This window comes from Manduca sexta, chromosome 24 (genome assembly GCF_014839805.1).
Source record: "Manduca sexta isolate Smith_Timp_Sample1 chromosome 24, JHU_Msex_v1.0, whole genome shotgun sequence".
NCBI lineage: Eukaryota > Metazoa > Arthropoda > Insecta > Lepidoptera > Sphingidae > Manduca > Manduca sexta.
In genome coordinates this window covers 1,932,336-1,954,845 of record NC_051138.1, presented here as the reverse complement: position 1 = coordinate 1,954,845, position 22,510 = coordinate 1,932,336, and the positions used below count along the sequence as shown (strand labels likewise).

General features: G+C 35.2%; 1 protein-coding gene across 1 annotated transcript in view; it reads right to left on the bottom strand.

Moving 5' to 3' along the window:
- The window catches only part of LOC115451816 (CUGBP Elav-like family member 4), a 188,420-nt gene that overhangs the window by 447 nt on the left and 165,463 nt on the right, over positions 1 to 22,510 (bottom strand). Inside the window, exons 4-9 of the mRNA XM_037442258.1 lie at positions 4,506 to 4,664; positions 4,024 to 4,138; positions 3,314 to 3,487; positions 2,798 to 2,887; positions 1,536 to 1,613; positions 185 to 361 (exon numbers count right to left, since the gene is read on the bottom strand). Coding sequence (XP_037298155.1) covers positions 185 to 361; positions 1,536 to 1,613; positions 2,798 to 2,887; positions 3,314 to 3,487; positions 4,024 to 4,138; positions 4,506 to 4,664 — 793 coding nt within the window. The remainder of the gene's footprint in view (positions 1 to 184; positions 362 to 1,535; positions 1,614 to 2,797; positions 2,888 to 3,313; positions 3,488 to 4,023; positions 4,139 to 4,505; positions 4,665 to 22,510) is intronic.

The following is a 22,510-nucleotide window of genomic DNA, read 5'->3' as shown; positions in this document are numbered from 1 at the left end:
AAATAAGTTGCAGCACTTTTCAAAATATAGACGGTGAAAAGTTATTGGTACCACATTGGCAATATTTACATTTGTTTAAGAGATTCCCTGTTAATAGGTATTTACTAATAGGTTCTCGGAAACAAGGCTTTTACTACAATTTGATAAAATAGCTAGACTTGCTTAATTGTGTAAGTAGACTAACCGAAACACTTGCTCTGATTGGTAGCGCGATCGATGAAAACTTTGCTACTGATGACATTCCCGAACGGGAGGAACATCTGCATCAGCTCCGCGTCACCAAACTCCTGGGGCAGGTGGTAGATGAACAGATTGCACCCCTCGGGGCCCGAGATGGAGCAGCCTGGGAACATAAGAAAATCTTTAAAGAACTCACAAATCTGCCTGCGAACACCGACATTTAGGGGCGATACCAAACCATGGAGGAAGAATGAAAGAATGATGTAAACCCTAAATGATTATATGAAAGAAGCTAAGAAGATAACATCAAAACCGAGTTTTGCTAGGATGTTAAGAGTATTTAAGCGCGGAAGATAAAAAAAGATTTTAATGTTGCATTTTTCGATTATCTCACAAAGTTATGGATCAATTCAGTGGAATATTTTAAAGCAAAGTGATAGAGTCACGTTCTAGATATCTTTGTTCTTGATACCATCAATCTCGACTATAGAGAACCGACACAACGTAACAGCTTGCTTTTTTGTTTCATATCCTGACTGAGATTTCTGGAAAGCGAAACAAGCTAATCTTTATTTCTTTTCTACAAGGCGGTAGCAAATCTATTATTCCTCTGGAATTGTATGGACTCTGGAGATTATTTAAAATTTGATGACCGATTTACTGGCTTATGCTATAAAAAGATGATGACATGTTCCTAGCAAAGATTGGATGAAATAGAACAATGTGTTAAAGAAATAGATATGAAACACAACATTAAACATGTACACACATAACACATAAATGCACAACACATACATACACAACACAGCGACAGTTTCAGTGTCAGTATACAGCACAGTGTAGAGAAGCTTCAAGCTTAGTACATTCAACGCTAGTGTTCAATGTACTACTTTCAAGAAACGTAATACAGATGGCGTTTTCTAGCTCACGGAAAAATTATTCGTTCGTAATTTCAAGCGAAGTTAGCACACAAATTATTGTCAATAAAATCTGTATTTTAAGTAATACATTAAAATCATTTTGAAAAAAAATGTAAATTGCATATTTTTTTTATTATTAAAGCAATTTTTATGCAACAATGGAAAGTTTTGTTATTAGTTATAAATCAGTATTACCATCGTCATTACTGGAAATTGAGAACAAAGACGAGTTTAGCTGTTAAAAACAAAATGAAATTCAAACTTGAAAAAAAAATACTTTTTTATTTCTATAAGTTTCATTTTATCCTTTCAACTAAGACGTAAAAGTTTTTGTTTCATGGAATCGCAGTCTTTAGTATCACACGGGTTGCTGGGATCAAGAGAGGTGACCGAGAGAATCGTGAGGACTTTCCTCATTCTCAGGGCTCCACTTACCTTCTCTTTGGGCGGGTGCAATGGTCGACATCGGTGGTGGGATCGGCTGTGGGAACTGCCCATATACTGCTGGATAAGCTGTCGAACATTAATATGCACATTTTCACATGAACACCTAATCGTTGCGTACACTTCCATGCATTAAACAATATTAAAGCTAAATGAAACGTATTTAGACATAAATAAAACAATATTTTATGTTCAATATTCGTGCCATAAATAGACTGCATAATAGGCATAAATTGTTTGTATTAAAAGAAAAGATAAATACACAAAAATAGTTTCTGCAATCTGATGGTATTGTATATTTACGAAGTGTAATTTTGACGAAATTAAATAATTATATTACAAATGAAAATGATTATAATTATTAACTGCTATTGTCACAAGTAAATAATACATAATAGGTATTCAATTATGCAGATATAACATATCATACCACATCGAACATTTATAACTACCTACTACGTATGTGGACATTTAAAAATTTAATATCCAGCAGCGTGAATACACAGCACATTATCTCCTACGATACGACGAATTAATGTATTTTAATAATTCATCTACAAAACTTAAAAAGTTAAGTAATTAGTGATTTCAAAAACTTCCAACATTTAACGTTAGAAATTGACAAACGTTTGAAAGTGTTGCCAACAAAATATTATTCTACCATTTTACAAGTTTTGTAGATCAATTAGTTCTAATAACATTTTACATACTTTATTTTGTTTGCACATTAATATTATATACCATCCATTAAAATATAACAACAATGAATTTCATCCGTTATACTCATTCTGTACATAGTGACATAGCTGAGTTTGTTACCAAAATATTATAAAGTTTATATGTACAAAGATGACGTCCTCAGCTAAAATGAGATACAACATGAATTTTGTTTTGGGTATGTTTCTCAACTAAATTATTTACATATGTCCGTAAATCAAAAAACTTTTGGTAACAAACAAATTTCAATCAAAAGTTTCTTTATAATGGAACTATTGTTTGAAATTTTGCAGACCTTTCGATACCCCGACCTTTGTGCCGTATTGGCTATTTCGTATTTATAGATAGTTTTTTAGTTTCTTTGAGTGAGGATACGCAATCAGTCAGAACTGTCGTTTTTACCTTATAGGTTTTATTATTGAAACTGAGAGAGTGAAAGAAAATTGAAAATTGTTATTTTTAATGGTCAGGGTATCTAAGATATAAGCGTGTCACATGAAGCAGTGACGAATATCAGGCAGACGGGCGACACTCACCGACTCCAGGGAATGGCTGCATGCCAGGGTAGGCGTGCTGGAGCGCAGCTGCCTCGCCGTTTGGCAGGCCCTGGGCAGTCACTGGCACAGCTGCAAAACAGTAGAGATTAAGTCAATTCTTGAATTTAACATCATGTATTTATCAATCTTTGCATAGAATACTTGAGCTATCACTATTTAACTTATCTTGAGTTAATTTAGTAATGTTGATGACGTCTTGGATTCGATATCCGAGCCGAGCAATTATAAATTGTATGACTTTTTCATTCAAAGGTCAAAACACATAGGTGCTTTGTCTGAGATCAGGATTTATGCAAGATATGGTAACATAGGTATTTAGCATAATATATACTATGAAACCGAAATAATATCAATGAAAGGAGTTAGTTACACCCTTATCTAACCCCCAATATAAGGCTTAAGTTCTTGTACTTCTTTGAGTTTTCAGATTAAAATTTTAAAATGTAGAAAATGAGGAATATTTAAAAGATCAGATCGCAGAGTGCGGATACTAACGTCCAGTGAAAGACTGGTGAATGCCGTTGGTGTAGACGGCGTCCTGCGGCGGTGGCTGGCCGTTGGCGGTCTGCGCGGCCATGTTGAAGCCGGGCATAGTGGGCGACGGCAGCGACGGCAGCGCGCCGTTCAGCGGTTGGCCGCCAGTGCCTATCGCCAGGCCGGAGAAGTTGTCTGGGAAGTTAATAGTTACTTTCAACCGTTGTTTTTATATTCTACACCCTTAAATTTGGTGCTGCATTCATTTCGCTCACATGACGATCTATTGCAACCTTTCAAAAGCAAGAAGTATACGTAGCAAGTTCATCGTATGTTAGAATTTGGGTACATATCAGATCTGTATTAATCTGTAACCAAAGGGCGCAGATTATTAGATGAGAACTTGTTAGTCTCATTCAGGTGTGTATGTAGGTTATATTTTAGTAGCTTATCTTAAAAATACGTTTAATAAGAAAAATACTTTTTTTCCTAAAATACGAAAACACGATCACGAGTTAATGGCTCAAAATTATAAAGAAGAGTTTCTGAACTCGTTGCATAAAGAATAACTAAGATATCGCAGCACATGCATAAAAAAGAAGAAGATTCCTTGTTTTAGATTAAAAGTAATAGTTACCAGCGTGCTGGCCTCAAAGGCCCTCTCAGTAGTAGAGGAGGTCCGTGCCTTGCAGTGTATATACAGGGCTGATATTATTATCATTAATAGTTACCGGAGGTTGGTGGTACGACGGAGTTGGCCATGCCGTTGAGGGCGTGCGACGCGAGCGCAGTCATGGGGCTGATGTAGCCCTGCGCCGTCGCCGCCACCATCAGCGCCGCCTGCTGCTGCGGGTCCAACGCTTTATATTAGCTACGTACCACGATTCCACTAGCTGTTTTAAGGCTGTGTTAACTATTTACTACGATTCGCCTAAATATAATAAAGAGTAAAATTTTTATTGTAGTTGTCCATTTATATTTTACTTTTTTAACGAAGAGGATGCAACTACATTTATAACGGCGCTTGTTTTAGTGGCGCTGACATTTTTTAAAGAGGTGGCTTCAACAGCTGTCTTTATAGTAGTATAGAATTATTTTTGGCAGGACATTAGTTTTATTGAAATAATTCTAGACTCACAAGGCTGAGACTTCATAATTGCACAATATCTAACTCGATAATAACGAGAAGCTTGATCGCAGAGTTGATAGATACCTGTTCGGTGATGACCTGCGCGTAGGTGCCGTATGCGCCGAACTGGTTGAACACGAACGGGTTGAGCAGGCTCATGTTGCCGGCCATCTGCTGCATCCGCCGCAGCTGGCGCTCCTTCTCCGTGTCCGCGAACTTCACCACCAGGCTCGAGGAGGCTCCCTGAAACAATACACACACAGCATCAGCTTTATTCCCTTTTCAGTAATGGTAGATGTGTTATTGTATCCATATTTCGCATATAATGATGAAAGAAGACTTGGTGAGAATATCTACTTAACTGAGAATTTCTCAATGAGATATTCAAAGGTTTGCGAATTAGGCCAACGTGGTGGATTAAGGCTTAAAACCTTCTTAGTAGGAGAGGAGACCCGTGCTTATTGGTGTGACGGTATATAATACAGGACTGATATAATTGTTTTTACGTTTCACCAGTTACGTTAATGTCCCCGTAAGTGGAATTTGAAAATGGACATCGTTAGTTTAGTCTTATGTTTGGCTATATAACATTATAATAGATAGAGAAAGATAAGTTTTATTTCAAGGTAAGCGCAGTTTGACATAGAGTTATTATTGCAAAAAGTTGTACTTATATGATAGAGCCACGCTTGAAGAGTTTAATATTAGGTATATTAAAATATCAAGTTCTTAACATTAGTTATCTAGTTGATCACAAAAAACGTATTGTACTTCTAAAAGCACATAAAGATTTATTTTTAACTCAATACCGAGAACAGAATAACAAACATATTTACTTCATAGCTTGGAAATCATTAGAAACGAAACACGTTTCAAGAATGCTAAACAAAACATTTTATTAAAATAAAACGCATAGACAAACATAAACAGGCTGGTAGGGGCTTATAAATTCTGCACAAAGCCGGTCGGAGGCATCCAAGAGAGCAACTTGCATAAAAATTCAATGAGTCAGTAGTTGGGGCAAGAACTCCCCCGACAATACGAGCCACGTTACACTGCGCCGCTAAATGGTCCCATTCATTATGTATTTGCGGAGTAGGGGCAGAAATGCCCGAGTTGCCAGACATGGGACTTCGAAAAACTGAACTGTCTTGCTTGTCACGCTATGTTTTGGGAAAGTTATCTGATGTGGTTTTTGTGAGGGCTGTGTAATTAATTGGAGTGGTAGTTTTCTAAAGTGTTAGTGAAAATGATACTTTAGAATATTATAGGTTATATATTATTATAGGTAGATTTATAGACATTTGGAATACGTCTTTATTGACGTAGGCACATGATGGATGTATTTTTATAATTTCAACAATTTAGATTGTCTGTAAACAAGTTAAATCAGCAGATCTTTAAAAGCTTTGCATAATATGGATATATTGGGTTTTATACAGATCAATAACAATGAAGAAAGTGATCGCTAGACTGATGGTGATCGCCAAGCTTGCCTTTAAACAGTAGGATCACCAGCTAAAATGTATATTTATAGTCTATTGCACTACAATGGTTTATCCGGTCGGTTGGTAACACGAGACATCAATAATGTAATTTAACTTATATCCGTGATTCCACTGACTACAATTTATTTTATGTCGATCACTACAGAATTTTTCCGCACCTACCAACATATCAACTTGCCTTGGAAAGCATGTATAATTTCGAGCATTTTAATCATAATATTTTAATCAATCTTCATGAATTCCTCGAAAAAAATTACATATTCCTTTATTTCCTCCATTTCTCGAATGTTTTGTATCAAGTTTGTCCGATTTACTTCAAACAAACTAAAATCGCCTTTAAAACACATTTTTGAGTGTCACATGCACATTTCATTTTTAAAAAGAAATACATCCCATCGCCTGGCAACCCGCAGTGCTGTAGGCCCGACACGACCAAAGCAACAGGTCTCTTACCCCACCGTTGCAACAAGTATTATGGGCTGTGTTCCAAAAATGCACCGTTCTCAGACGGCCTGCCAACTTCGTTCTCTTGCCGGGCTCATAACATAATAGTTGTTAATTGTTATAGATTATGTCGGCACGTGGCCGCGCATATTTGAGCGTTAAATAATATTATCGACGTACAATTAAATTTGCCTTTATTGAAATTGTTCTGTGTAAATGCGGTTTTAATGGTTATTTTCTGTGTTCGCGGCTTGTTTGCTAAATGTTGGATCGTGTTTGTTTAACACTCGGGATCATTTACCTGACCATAAATATATTAATGATTCGCTTGATATTTTGTAAATGCTTTGCCAGTGTTATGGTCCGATCCTGTCGTCATTTCAAATGCGAAGGTTTGTTAAGTATTTAACAACGGTCATAAAGTAGGCTTTAAGACTAGGGTCTTACCCCCTTATTCATAGACGTTATTTATCTTAGGATGGAGCATTGCGTGATAACAAGTATGTTTCTTTATGTTTAAGTATGTTTATCTGACAGCTTGCTGTTTGTTCAGCTTTGTTATCTGACAGCCAAATAGATTCAAGTTGTATTTCAATACTATCCAATCACAACGGCTATATTTCTATGCACTTCGAAGGCTGCCATGCTGTCAGCACTGAGAAACAGACTTGTTATCACAGTAATGCTCCGTCCTTAGATAAATAAAGTCTATGAATAAGGGGGTTAATCTTTTGTAATTCATAATAAAATAAATTAAGCGATATAAATAAAATATTATCTGTTACGTAGGCTTTTCATTAAGTTTATAAATAATTTTGCATAAATGAAGTGTTATGCTGTGGTCTAGTATTTTGTCTTCCCGTTCGAGCGCTTATTGATGTTATTCACGCGAAACTGTTTGTATGCACGAAGTAATAATTTTAGGGTTACGTATTGTAATACCTATTATAAACGATGTTCAAACCTGGTAGAATAATGATGTATATCATTAAATAAACTTACAATTGCTGCAAATAACTGGGTATATTTATTGCAGTAAAGTTAAAATAAATGCGTTTTTATTTTCTTTAAAAATAATCAATATTCCCTATTATTTATTTAACCTACCAATAAATATTATATCGAGTTTCTAAAACTCAATTTCGACTACATTCAGTTTGAACCTAAATTCGCACGCGGAGTATTAATATTTAATTGAAGCATGGAAATACAGTTGAAACTTCAATTTGTGTATGAATATGTAAACAACCTAAATGAATAAATACAACTCACGTCTTGCATCCCACGAGAAATTTCTTATTGGTCTCGCAAACTGGAGACAGTTTAGAACCAGACACCGTAAATACTAACTAGGACATCTTTTAAAGTAAGTAACAGCATTAGAGTTTATATATAATACCTCTACTAAACCTATTACCTAATTTATAGCCAAACAGTTTGTATCATATAAAACGGCTTAAATCCATTTTATTTTATATCCAATGTCTTAAATTTAGGTAAATCTTAAATCATGACAAAACCGTATTTATTTACATTTTATGTAAGTTCTAGATCAATATGATCATAAGTTTTATTGAAATAAATAATAATAATATCAGCCCTGTATTATATACTTGCCCACTGCTGAGCACGGGCCTCCTCTACTACTGAGAGGGATTAGGCCTTAGTCCACCACGCTGGCCTAGTGCGGATTGGTAGACTTCACACACCTTCGAAATTCCAATAGAGAACTTCTCAGATGTGCAGGTTTCCTCACGATGTTTTCCTTCACCGTTAAAGCGAACGATAAATTCACAAACAATATACACGTAATTTTTTTGAAAAGTCAGAGATGTGTGCCCTTGGGATTTGAACCTGCGGACATTCGTCATGGCAGTCCGTTCTACACCCAACTAGGCTATCGCGCTATGAAATAGAAATAAGTATTTCATTATCATTGTATTTCAACACATAATCGAACCCAAACCGCGGTCTATCGTTCACTGTAACTGGATAATCGTAAACATTTCGTAAACGAGTATAGTTACAAAGTCAGACGAGGGAGTTGTTATTTAATTAACCAAGATTGATGTTGACATCTTGTATAATATAATAATGCACTGCGAAACGACAGCCTAATGGATCAGCCGTTGATTACAGTTTTAATAAATATTCTGAGACAGTGATTAGTCTAATCAGTGGTTTTTAGGGTTCCTTACTTCAAAAGGAACCCTAAAAACACTGATTAACTACTTCACTATAAGAACGCTTTGTTGTCCGTCTGTCTGTTTTCAAGATTCTTTTTACAGGAAAGCGTAAAGTTATCGAAATTTATAACAAGTGCTCGGGTCTGTCGTAACTTTCAATGTGAAGAAAACAATGTAAAATGAAATGCGATCAAAATATATGACCGTTTATGTCGCATATTTTGCGACTTCACAAGGAATTCAAAACCTATAGAGTACTTTCCGTTGAAATATAATGAAATTTGGCAACAAGCAACGTCTTACAGGACAAGTATAGGAAAAATTCTGAAACCGTAAATAAGGACTTATATTTACATACCTTTTTACAAGTTCGTATGGAACAATCAGTGAGCGAGTCCATTTTGCACTTGTCTAGTCTTTTTGACTCTCAAATTATTTAATAAATGATAATTAGATAGAAGGAGGAATACTAGACGCTGATGGCCAACCTTCAACCATAAAAAGGCACTTGAAGAAGTAGATACTTCATGAGTACTTTATTGCTTTAACGATGAACAAAATGTGAGAACACCTACATATCTAAGAATTGTACATTAGAGTTTTAAAAGTTTGTGAAGTCTACCAATCCGCATTAGGCGAACGTGGTGGACTATGGCTTAAACCTTATCAGTGGTAGAGGTGACCCGCGTCCTTCAGCGGAATAGTATATAATATTGACTCTCTACTCTGAGAGTTTGGCTGGATATTCCGTGGTGGTTGGTGTGCAAGCATTATTCCGGTTTGAATTGTATAGCTAGTGTTATTACTGGGCATAATAAAACTTGACAATATTGTATTATATTGACTATCAACATAATTATAACAACTGACGCAAAGACATGCAATGTAGTTTGTATTTCGAACTTATTTTTAATGTTCTCATACGGCCACAAATTTTAATCATGCATACTAAAATCTCAACAATACGTGTAAAAACACAGACAGATATCACTATAGCGTAGATAATGATAAAAACAAATGTCGTACGAGTAGCGAGTACCAACACAGGCCATTAAACAGAGCTAAGCCGCGCGTGTGCTTAACTTTATAGCTTATTTTATTAAGCAATCTCTTCTCACGAGCGCCGGCGGGAGCGGGACAGTGCGCGGGAGCGGGTAACGGTTAGGGTTGTCACGTTAATTATATTTTATTTTAAAAAAATGACCTTGTTATGTGATTATTTTGGAACCACATCTTTATTCTAACTCTTTTGTAGTGCAAACGGTGCAGTCACTTCATTTAACTCATTAATATTTGATATTGACTTCTAGTTCGATTTTATCATATTGCCGGATATATTTGTTAACGAAGTCAATGCGTGTGATATCTTGAATTGAAAAAAATCATAAAAAAATTGTTAGCTGACAGGAGAAGCGAATCTAGAAACTCAGGAAGTATTTATTCATAGCTCGATTGCGCTACTACTAAACCAATAAGACATTAAATATAGAAATTTGTATACCATTAATGTTTATTTTGGAATAAAGAAATATGACAATTATCAAGATCATAAACGTATCTATAATATAGATACTTTCGCCTACACACTGTCATTGCAACCCTTGCGCGCCAACCCTACGGTACATGGGACCCATTAGTTAACAGTTCGCTATTAACTGGATATTATTAGAAACGTTAATTGTTGTTCTGCTACTCAACTTTCCCTTATAATTCATGCTTACACTAATACGGGTTGAACCCATGTCGCGTTCACCCGTAATACCATTTTGAAAGACAAAGTTCCAATGACTTTAAAGTGGTGTCGAATTTGTGGACAACTTTTTTAAGATAGCGTGTTACAATAGACTTGTTTGGGGTGAATATATCATGTCAAATATTTTTTATAGTAATTTTATATTGTAACACAAAATTTGTAGGAATATGTTATAGAACATAAATGAAATTTGGTCCTTGGTACTCTGTACAATCATAGTTAAATCTTGGAAATAGTTCAGGTAGCCTGCGATACAGGTATTCCTAGTGCGGGTGTCATGTTTATGTTTATTAACGTTAGATTGTAATAAATTAATAAAATTAATTAATTAAGTGTGTTTATTGTTTTTTTTTCTGGGTCTGACTTTTTATTTTAATGTAATGCTCTTGAATAAGAGTGTGCAGGGATCTTATTTAAGATCGTATCGATTTTAAGCCAGACTTGAGAAATAACAGATGTGGCGATGCTTTAACTCACTTGAGATAGTCGTTGATTGCTCAAGTCTCTGTTCTCTTTTAAGAATTCTGATCTATTTTTTTCATACACATTATTCGTTCATAAAAGTCTTTTATTTTAGTAATTTTTCATTTTGCAGGATGTATAATTCCCGACTGGTCCACGATCTATTGAGCTCTAAAAAATCTTTATACCCCATAAAACATCAGAATCTCATCCAAATAACCCTATCCAAAAAACATTCAAACATAAGACCTATCAAGTGTGATTTATTCACATGTTGTTGGAGGGTAGGCAGACAAACACAACAGAGGTATAGCCAGCGGGAAGACAGATCAAGATCGGTCGTAAATAACCAGCGCAGAGACAGAGGGCTTCCTGCCAACCTGACACTTAATGGTGTACTCACAGGGACGGACCGGCTGAGATTATACAGATTATACCCTAAGTGAGCGAGGAGCTAATTTGGGAATATAAAAATTTTACAATTAAGGTTTACGTTAACCCGTGCTGCCTTTACAAGATTAACGCAATGCGTAGTGTAACGTACTTATGGTAGGAACCTAAAGGATGAGTGCATTTGAATGTTTTGGAGTAGCTCCTGTTCAGGAGCAGACGTGTCGCGAGGGATATGACGTGCCCAGTTGAGGTCGGTTGTGTGTTTACAGAATTACCAGGGTCATTTTAAGAATAATTCTAATATCGTTTAATGTTCTCAATAAGGCCTAATCCCTCTCAGTAGTAGAGGAGGCCCGTGCTCAGCAGTGGGCAAGTATATAATACAGGGCGGATATTATTATTATTTATTATGTTCTCAATATGGATTGTCTATTAGGACTGAAAATGTAGGTAAAGTAAAGGACAAAGGAGGTTTAGGCATAAGACAATACCTCACTCAAATCTCGTCGAGCTTATATGGATAAGACCTGACCTGATTTGTCCGATTATCGACAGCTATAATCGGATAGGGGATGAGCTTTTTATATCGGTCATTATTTACTATAATATAAGCTATATAATCCTAAATTTAATGAATTTAGCCCAATCCAAGTCCGTCCCAGCGCGACTGGACGGAAGCTTGAGCGGGTTGAGGCCGCTCGGAAGCCGTGCCGGGTGCGAGGCGCGGCGCAGGGCGAGGGGCGAGGGCGCTACACAATGCTCACCGAGCTCCTCCTATCAACGCGTCTCTGGGCCTCTGTCTCTAAATATCCGGCTAATACGCTCATTGTGCACTATGTACTTCATACGCGGAATTTCAATTCTAAGACCCCGGTGCTAGTGGTATACAATTGTCTTAGGTTCGGGTAGTTTATTGGTGTTCGTCATCAAGAGAATTTGGGATTGCATTTGGTTGACAAAGAGGTTTTATAGTATGGATAACTTTTATTTGATATGATTTTTTTTTAAAGATAATTGAGATTTTCTTCAACAAAAATAAGAATTTAATGCGATATTGTCTGCATTGCCAATGTTTTTAAACTGCCCATTAGATGGAACAATACAATGAGTGCGATTTGAAATACTTGACATTTTACAAAATAAAACCATATTCCTTATTTTTTTCTCTTTATTAATAAATATTATAAAATCATGCCACTATGATTTATGGTTATGTAAAATTTTACGCTCGGTACAATGTACCGCGTAGGTAAATCCTGTAGGGTTATCCTATACCAAAGGCCTGTGCTCTAATGTGCCCTGACAGCGAGGGTTGGCCGCCGGCTGCGGGTTACAGCTTCTGTGGCCTATCCGACCCACAGCGTTAGTTACAATTTCACATTTACACTGAAAAATGTGTGCGTAATTTAGAAACAGGGTTAAGTGTAAAGGTTCTCGTCCGTTTTCGAAACCAATTTTTAGTATGTAAATATTGCTTCATTGGCGCGGTTTTGCTGGTAGGAGAGTATAGGATATCTATTTATTTATTTATTTATTTATTTGAACAGCCAACAAAACATACACCTTACATAGTTTTTTTTTTTAAGAATTCGGTAAGAATTTCTGCAGTGCTGTTTCAATTACAGGCTGTCACAGCATGAACATTTTAAATACATAACAATTAACAATTGGCTGCACCATAAGTGCAGTATATTCTAAATATAAGACTGAATATAAAACTAAATTTAGGTTTCAACAAGCGAGTTCAATATTTTCTTTTGAAGATAGGAAGCGAGTCGTTAAATATGTCAATACAATCAGATTTTTCTACAATTCGGTTATATAATCGGGATAAGCGAGGGACAGGCGAGTGGCTACCAAGGTTAGTTCGGCTGAATCTACAATTAAATAAGGGACGTGGATATCTAGGGATTTTAGTAGGTACATTAAGCATAATATCCGGCTAGATATGTTGTATGTGGTAAAATATACCCCCGTAGAGACTGATGAGTTGTGCCCCATGATCAGCGCGCCTATCTCCAGTAAGGCATGCCGGCATAATTCTCCTGACTTTTGAAGGACTCTTATACAATGTTTCGTAAAGGTTGACATTATAGTTGGAGTTACTTAGATACCTACTACTTTATAATTTGGACTCGTCCTAGATACATGCAGTCCTGTACCTGGTCCGTAAGCAGGGTGCATGCTTATATGGGATTAGCTGTAAACCCCAAGGCCAAAAATAAATCATGAAAATGGTAATAAAAATAATTATTTCATACACGAATGTCAGAAGACTTCGAAATATTTTTCGGATTTTATCGCGATTTTTTATGTTATAATTTTCTTTCGACGTTTCGAAGACTTTGCAGCCTCCATGGTCACGGGCGGACAGAGGTGTAGGTCATACGAAAAGTCAAAGTTTTTGCTCGCGGCTTCGCCCGGGCGGAGGATTTTTCCGGGATAAAAGTCCCGCTACATTCCCGGAAAAGAAAGTAGCCTATATCCTTCCCGGGGTCTTAAACTATCTCCATACCAAATTTCATAAAAATCTGTTTAGTACATTTTGAGAAAATCGATAACATAGACAGACAGAAAAGCGGGCTTTGTTTTATAATATGTATAGATTTAAAAAAATAGCTGGTGACGTCCGATCTTACACAATGAAAGTAATAAAGATGCTGGTATCGAGTACATAAACATTTGAATTAGTCGCGCGATGTAAACGCTCATTGCAACATCTGTTCTTGTACATCGCACGCAAATCCTTCCCCGCCGTCCCGCACCGCGCGCCTCCGCTCCGCACCGCCCCGTACTTAAGTAATTCCGCCTTTATTGCCAGAGTAAACTTTAAAAGATTCCAATTAAGTTGGAGGCGTACGGACAGGGTTGCCTCAATTTAGGTTTTATTTCACTAATTTGATAATGACATAAAAATACTTTAGGGGACACTAAGGTGCGCAGTTGGTGATAAATACTGTTAATTATTTCTTTAAAGAATGGTTTTGTTTTTATGGTAAATAATTTATTTTTATATTTGTTTTGTTTAAAAATAAATAAACAATGCAATATAATAAACATAACATACACATTGAGAAAACAGTCGCACAGTCTCGACCTCACACAAGTTAGTGTCATGGATATCACGAACTATGAGAAAACTTTGCTGTTATAACACTTAGCTACTATACAAATGTCACGGCATTGGGATCTTACCGACTGTTTCATTTCTTTCTCTTTCATAACTTGTTATACTATATTAGCTAATATAAAATATAAGCATCATACCTACTAACCATAACATTACTTATTCCTTCAGACAATTTAATTCTTAGCTACTGTAAAAAATATTTTGGTGTCCCTATATCCAAGCCAATACATAAATCATCAAGAAATCTATTACTAGTGTTGAGTGGCAACCCTAGAGAGGACTTTCAGTTTGCCCTCGTAGGGAACAATGCCCTGCGAGCCTTCGACACCGCCATTTATACGAGAGTATTACCCGACCATCTATGGACCATGGACCAATAAAAGTGCGCCATTCTGACCCAGGATTAACCGCTGGAATTGCCCACCTTTCTTCTAACTAATACCTATTCAATTAAGCTCAGGGATTTGCTTTTACGATTCCATGTCTATTTATGTATTAGTATTTGATTCGTCTGCTTTGTTTATAGACTTTGGTTTTTATGTAGTTCAGTTGAAGCTGGCTTAGGTTGAACTTATCAAAATTATTAATGAAGTATGTCAATACATAAATATTGGAAGGCTAGAGAGTGCTATGTCACTATTTTCTAATTAAGTTTACATTAAAAAAAAGTATTAATTATCAAAAAATCAAACAATTTATTAAGAAATTATGTAACAAATTAAACTATATATATGTACACTATATGTCGATAACAATATACGCACAAGTGGCGATAGCTTAGTTGGTTGTGGAACGGACTGCCGACAACAATGTCCGTAGATCCAAAATCCAAGGACATATACCTTTAAATTTTCTAAAGTCACGTGTATTCTTTATGAATTATCGCTTACTTTAACGGAGTAGGATAACATCGTGAGGAAACCTGCATACCTGAGAATTTTCTACAGGAATTTTGCGGGTGTGTGTAGTCTACCAATCCGTACTAAGCCAGCGTGGTGGACTAAAGCCTTATACCTCAATAAAAGTAGGTCCTTGTCCAGCAGTGCTACAGTAAGTATATAATAAAGGGCTGATATTATATTTATATTATTATAAGCTCATTTAGATTATATAAACATTAGTACGAGTGCGATTTTCAGACTTTATTGCATGACAAAGAAATAAAACATTAGGCGCGTAGTAAGTGGTGCGTGGTAAACTAATAGACAAAGTGAAACGTTCGCCCTCAGCCTGTCACACAACAATCAACATTAATGAATCCGTTAACCGCGCTTCACAAATTACCATAGAGTATAAACGGGAAGTGTTGCCTGTTTACACGGATTTTAGCTTTAATCAATTGCTAATTGTAACTCGCAGTAAACGGAAGTGTGCGTAAATGCGGGCGAGTGTGAGAGAGATAAAGCTATCTTGCGGCCCGTTGGCAGAGAATATGTATGTATAAACTGTAGAATTTTGACGCTATAAGATGTAATTTTTCTGGAGGTTTTATAATGACGCTTGCGGTTTCTAATTCTTTAGCAATTTAGTGAGAGGCTTCCTCGTCTCCCAAATCAAAATATACAATAATGAGCCTTTAGAGGTTTACTTTACCATCACGATACTCTTACATTTCAATATTAATGAAGCGCAGTGCACCCTTAATCAAACTAATGTAAAAACCCCTTAAGGGTATGCGGTGTTGCCAGCTAACGGGTAATCTTCCTTCTCCCGATCACACCTATTTGTGTTTCAATTACTACAGAACTGCGCGGTTTTGCGATGATTAATACAATCGCTTAAGTTTGGTCGGGTTGCCGTGTTTAGGGACTGCCGGATTATTATATGACTAAGGGTTTTTAGAAGTACATAATACGTAATGTGTAAGAGTGATGTTAATATCCTAAATGGACATTTTAAAGGACATGTAAGAGTTGTCTTAGAATTGGACAACGACATGGCAACGAAATATGTGAACTTATATATTTAAAAACCATGCCTAAATCCAATAATGGCCATTAGTAACTCCTTAAAAAAATATTGGCCATTTAAAATTATTAAAAAAGTAAATGGTAAAAAACTAAACAATAGGCACTAAAACCTGCCAGTACTCTCCAAAGAGATAATAAATAAAATAAAAAACAAAACAGACGCCGTAGTGGGCAGTACCGAAGAGGTTAGTAATAAATTCCCGACAGCCAACTAAGCAAGGTAGCCCGGCATACATCTGGCATAAACTAAGTTATAAACGCGGCAGGATTAAAGTATTACAACTGAATCTGATCCGACTAATTTAAAATTAAGTTGGATCGTTTTAGCTTTGTTAACGTTTGTGCAATTATCTTCAAGGGTATTTAACTTTTAACCAGCTACAGAATACGTTAGCGCTCGCGTCGGCTGAATGTTTTAATAAAATGTGCTTAATGCGAATGCTTAAGTGTCATTATGTTATAACACCTTATTACGTATAACGCCTCTTTACTTTTGATATTTACTGTGACTTTTGGTTGTTTGTTCTAATAGGTTGTTCGGATATTATTGAGATTTCTTGAATGTCCTGTCGTTTCAAGGTTCAAAGGTATAATTAGTTAGGAATAGAATTTAATTGATAATTACTTAGGGTGACAAGCCGTAAGTATTAGGATTCAAATAATAGCAAGGAATGTTTTGTTACCATTTAAATTATTCATTAAAAACCCATTCATACGTGCAAAAAAAACAAAAAAAAATTTTGAATGCAAAAAACTGAACAACTTTTCATCCAATCATGCCTCGCTATAATCTTACAACATTGGCTTGTACTTTAAAGTTAATTTTAAGTGTAAACACCGTACCATTTCCAAGTAAAAATCATTCGCCAATACTACGAAGACTAATGAATTAATGAATAACATTATAACGGTGGTGTTTTATGAAAAAAATCTTCGGCCGTATCCGACCCCTCACGAGTATTTTCCAGTTTCGTCCTGCAATAACTGCCTTTTGTATTATTCATAGTCCAATTATTGTAAAAGGAGTTTTCTGTTTCTTCCCGCCCCTACCTAAGGGCTAGTGATGGGAAGTATTCGATGCTTAGAGATACCTGTATCCGCAAACGAAGTGCGTTAAAGCAGTAGAAGTGATTTTTAATGACATAATTTTTATTATTTCTAAATACTTTACTTTTTAGCTCAAGTAAAACATCTTAATTAACTGATTTTACAAGATAAAGATATTAAAGTTCTAGAGTAAAAAGTAGCTTGTGAAAGATTTCGACAAGCTATCACTATCCAATCAAATTCCAAAATATATTCCGCAAAATATTATGAAATATTCATTAAGTTGTATAAAATTCATAAGGTAGACTTAGTAGTATGCATAACCTACATGTAAATTAAATGCTGTACTGCTAACAACCACTTTCATTTTACATGATAATATCAGGGACGCTTCCTTTCTGCATTATAAATTCTTTTGTGTATTTACAATTTTAACATATTTATATGCCCTGTTGTTAAACGCAAAAGTTATACGTGAAAATCGATGTACAATAAATCACTAGTAACAGCTGTTACTGTTTGGATATATCCGAAGAGTAGTTGTCGGATATTTCTGTGTAAATGTGTCCCGTCACTACAGTAGCATTACTCGGGGTCCAGGTACGAGTGGGCTTGTTTAGTTCCAACAATTGGCTCGGGGCCCACTTGGTGCCGCATTTCCATTATTCAATATAAGATCAAACGGCCATGGGAAAAATCTTATTCTGTTACCATACCATGTTCGTGGACCATTACTCTTAAGTGTTTACTATTAATTTTGTTCTTGTTTTGGTATATGTTTTTTAAAAAATGAAGTAATGTAGCATTGGTGGCAAAATATGACAGCAAAGGGATATAGGGACAATATTAATCTGATTGTGGGCGGAAAGGAATACGTTTTCCTTACTGAATAGTGTGCTGAGTATATCACGAAAATCCTCACTAGCGGCTCGTTCGGATATCTTGTGTTTAAGAGCAGCCAGTTAAATAATTCTGCTTCAATTTCTCAGGACTCGAATATACTATTAGTTAAATACGATTATACGATCAACTGTTTCAATGTATGTACTACATACAACAAATTATTTATTTATTTAGCAGTTCATATACAAATGTATACAGGCGGACTTAAAGCCATAGGCATTCTCTACCAGCCAACCTTAGGGTGGTGCCGAGATAATCATGGTAGGTGCATGAAAGAAGGGTTGAAAATTTAAAAGTTCAAATGACAAATAATACAATATTTAATATTTTATTTTATATATAATATATATATATATATTTTATTTATTTTATATATATATATATATATATATATATATATATATATATAAAATAAATAAAATAAAAATTACTATACATAAATATATGTGTAATATATAAAGAACTAAGGTGGTGACTCTTCCGCTTTATTCAAGAGTAATTGCCGGACTCTCAATTTGAACGCTAGCCGCGTAGTGGACGTCCTAATTTCGAGGGGGAGTGAATTCTGTTAAAATTAAATTATTATTAATTACATTACTGTTAAAATATAATAGAAAACATTATCTCTAGTTAAAATTTTGATGAATATACTATCGATCACAATACAAAGAACTTATAAAATCAAATGATGTAACCAACTAATAATCCGTCGCAAATCCGGTGCATTCAAAAAAAGTCAACAGCGAAAGGGGTTGCTTAATTTGCGCGTATGCCGTGTCTCGAGCCAAGCCCGGGGATTACGGATCTATTTCATCTTTTTTCTAGGGAGCCATGTAATAAGAATTAATCCGCAACAAAACTTGTACATAGCTGCAACGGCATCGGATATTGTCGGATATTTTTTATGTTCGCAACAACCGTTTTTCGAAATTTGAATTTTAAATTTTATATTTCTAATAATTGGATTAGTTAAAGCTAGGGTAACTTTTTCTATTGGATTTAAAAGAAATATGAAGAAAGAGATATTATAAAATAACTTTGCGATTCTTTAGAACAATAACAAGGTGATCCTACTGGAATTCACCCTGGTCGTGCAACCAGCTAATAAGGCTCTGGTGCAATTTGTACAAATGACGTTCAACATATATTGTCCTGACTATCATCGCAGAGGACCTTATCATCGATGTATATAATCATAATTGACATCGACTTTTTAATTTGAAAAAATCTGCTTGATATCCGCCAGCGGTCCAAATATACGAAAAGGCATTCGGATAAACCTCACAATCCCGCTAGCCTACAGCACATTTTACGATCATGAAATATGTTAATCTATGTATTGACGGCGTTCGCATTATTGGAACAGCCGCGTCTGAACCTGCGTTGTTTGTAAACGGATCGTAAAGGTGAAATACGAGAGACGCGCAGCTGATGCTTAAAAACTTCTTAATCCATCATAAAGGAGGTTTTTTAAAATTATTGCGCGATTAAATTTACGACGGGATTAAAGTTGATTAATTTCGGTTCTTTGTTAAGGTGCGATACTGGCCATGTAAAAATATTTTGTAACTTTCAAATTCCAAATTCAAATTTTGATTAAAGAATGTTGTATGAATAAAAAAATAGGTTTTTGTTTATGTTTACCGAATTCCATACCAGTAATTATAATAGAATATTTGATGCATATACTACACTGTTCTTGTATATTTTATAGCTGCGAGTAAATTATAGTAAATCTGGTTATTCCCTGAGCAATTACTGTCTAATCGACGAATGCATAATTAAACAATTTCACTAACCATAAGAGTGAAGTCAAAGTTTAGAGATAGTGAATTGATCTATATGTACAGTCATCAACAAAAGTAGCTCAACAAATTCAAAATTTCATATTGCCTTTAATATTTTGTGACCTTAGTAACAATCTTTTTTTATTCATTGAAATAAACTTCAAAGGGTTTATTTATTTTAGCTAAAGAAAAAAGAATATTTCGATTGAAATCAATGTGTAGAAGCTCTTTGAAATTTGAATTTGTTCAGCTACTTATGTGGCTGACTGTACGTTAATCACGATTTTTTTTGGTTGAAAGCCTAGTAATCTATGAGAAGTTACATAGCATATTACTGGTTACGACGTGAATGTTTTTTTTTGTTCTCTGGGTTTTTTTCTTTCTTCATAAATGATGTGAAATAGATCTTATCATGAAGATTTTAATAACAAAACTAATGTTTTTTAAGCCAGAATTATATCAAATAGCTCACTAAACATTTACTAAACAAATTTCAACAATTTTCTAAGAACTATAGAATATCGAAATTTGAAAGTTTCTGTTGTAGAGAGTTTTCTTTTGAATTAATAAACTGACTGAAACTGACAATTTGTTTGAAGGTGACTCCCTGCTCTTAGTAAGTACAGACAATGAAATTTATTCAACTAATAAAAATAACATTGCTCCAATCATTGACCCAATAACATTGTGAAATAGACGTTAAGATTAAAAAAAAAAACGGATTTTATCGATTTTATTTTATCGATCGGTTTTTCTCTTGACGTTTCGAAAACTTTGCAGCCTTCGTGGTCATGGGGGGATAGTTTAATTGTAATGTCTAACATTCGCGTAAACATAAGAAATCATTGTGAAGTAGGTTTTATTTTAATTTCATTACGTTCATTACACAGTTTATGCTGATTTGGTCACGTAATTGTCGCGGTGTGGATAAGAGGTTGACGTGTTTTATATTCAAGTACTTAAATTATAATTATTATGTTTTTTTATTTTCAATCTTTCATTCACTGCTGCGCCAATAAAAGTTTTTTCTTTCTTCTTTCCAGAAATACTGTCCTTTATAAAAAAGTCTTGTGACAAATAGAACATCAAACATGAAAACCACAAGGATACAAACAGGATGGGGATATTATTTCCGCCAGGAGGACAATCAAATACGCGTCCCGTAAGGTCCCTTATGTGATATTGATGGCTCCATTGTGATTGGAGTGTCCCGGTTATTTGTTATATTTAGGTATTGATGAGTGAAATATATTTTAAGGGCAGCCTTGCTTCCTGTCAAATTGTTACCGAATTAACGTATTATGATTATGTATTATTCTTAATACAAGTGCTAGCACATCTTTAAGTAAGTCATTTGTTTTTGATATTCATCAAGTAAGAACCTCGACTGAAAGAAAAAGAAGAAAATGTTTTATCTAATTCATCATGAATAAAAATATGTATAAACCATGTTAGATAGATCGATTGCAATGATCACAGTTACCATCCCGAAAACTAAAGTTCGCAGTGGTAGATTCCCCTTTTGGTTTACCCCGAATCTAATTAAATTAATAATAGGTTACGGAAAATATTTAAAATATACCGCAATAATAGGGACAAACTTGAGCTAGAATTAAGCAATAAACGTGTTAAGTCATTAACACTGTCTTGCTATTCAAATTATATAAATTGCATGGAAAACACACTTAAAAGGAATCCTAAAAAAATTTGAGCTTTCGCAAAACATCAGAGGGGAGGATCATCTAATCTGCCTGGAGAAATGTTTTTAGACAACAAAATTACCTGCAATAGAGAAGAGATTTGTAACCTTTTTGCTAGGCATTTCTCCTCGATTTACTCTCCGCGAGATGATGACCAGTTCATTCATTTGGACGATCGCTATCCACAGTTCTCCCTTAGCAATATACACATTACTGAACGAGATGTTGATAAAGTTTTAAAGTCCGTGAATCCAAATAAAGGCGCTGGCCCAGATGGGATTCCCCGTTTTTATTAATCACACAAAGAAGTATTTAACTCTGCCATTGAAAATATTATTCGAAAAATCTTTGCACTATGCGGTTTTTCCCAATTGGTGGAAGGACACAAACGTTGTTCCCATCCATAAAAAAGGTGACAAATCTAATATTAAGAACTATCGACCTATATCCATTTTAAGTGTGTTCTCTAAGCTTTTTGAAAAAGTAGTGTATCCTCTGCTAGCAAAACACCTTTCCAATGTGATTTCTCCCCATCAGCATGGATTTTGTTCACGCAAATCTACAGTGACAAATCTTCTAGACTATGTCTCTGATCTAGCACTTAAACTAGACAATAAAACTGATATTGACTCAATATATACTGACTTTAGCAGCGCGTTTGACACAGTCAATCATGACTTACTACTGTCTAAACTCCAACAATATGGGATCCATGGAAACCTTTTGACTTGGGTTAAGTCATATCTTTATAACAGAGTTCAAAGAGTTACTGCCCAGGGCTTTAAATCGTTTGCCTTTTTCCCGAC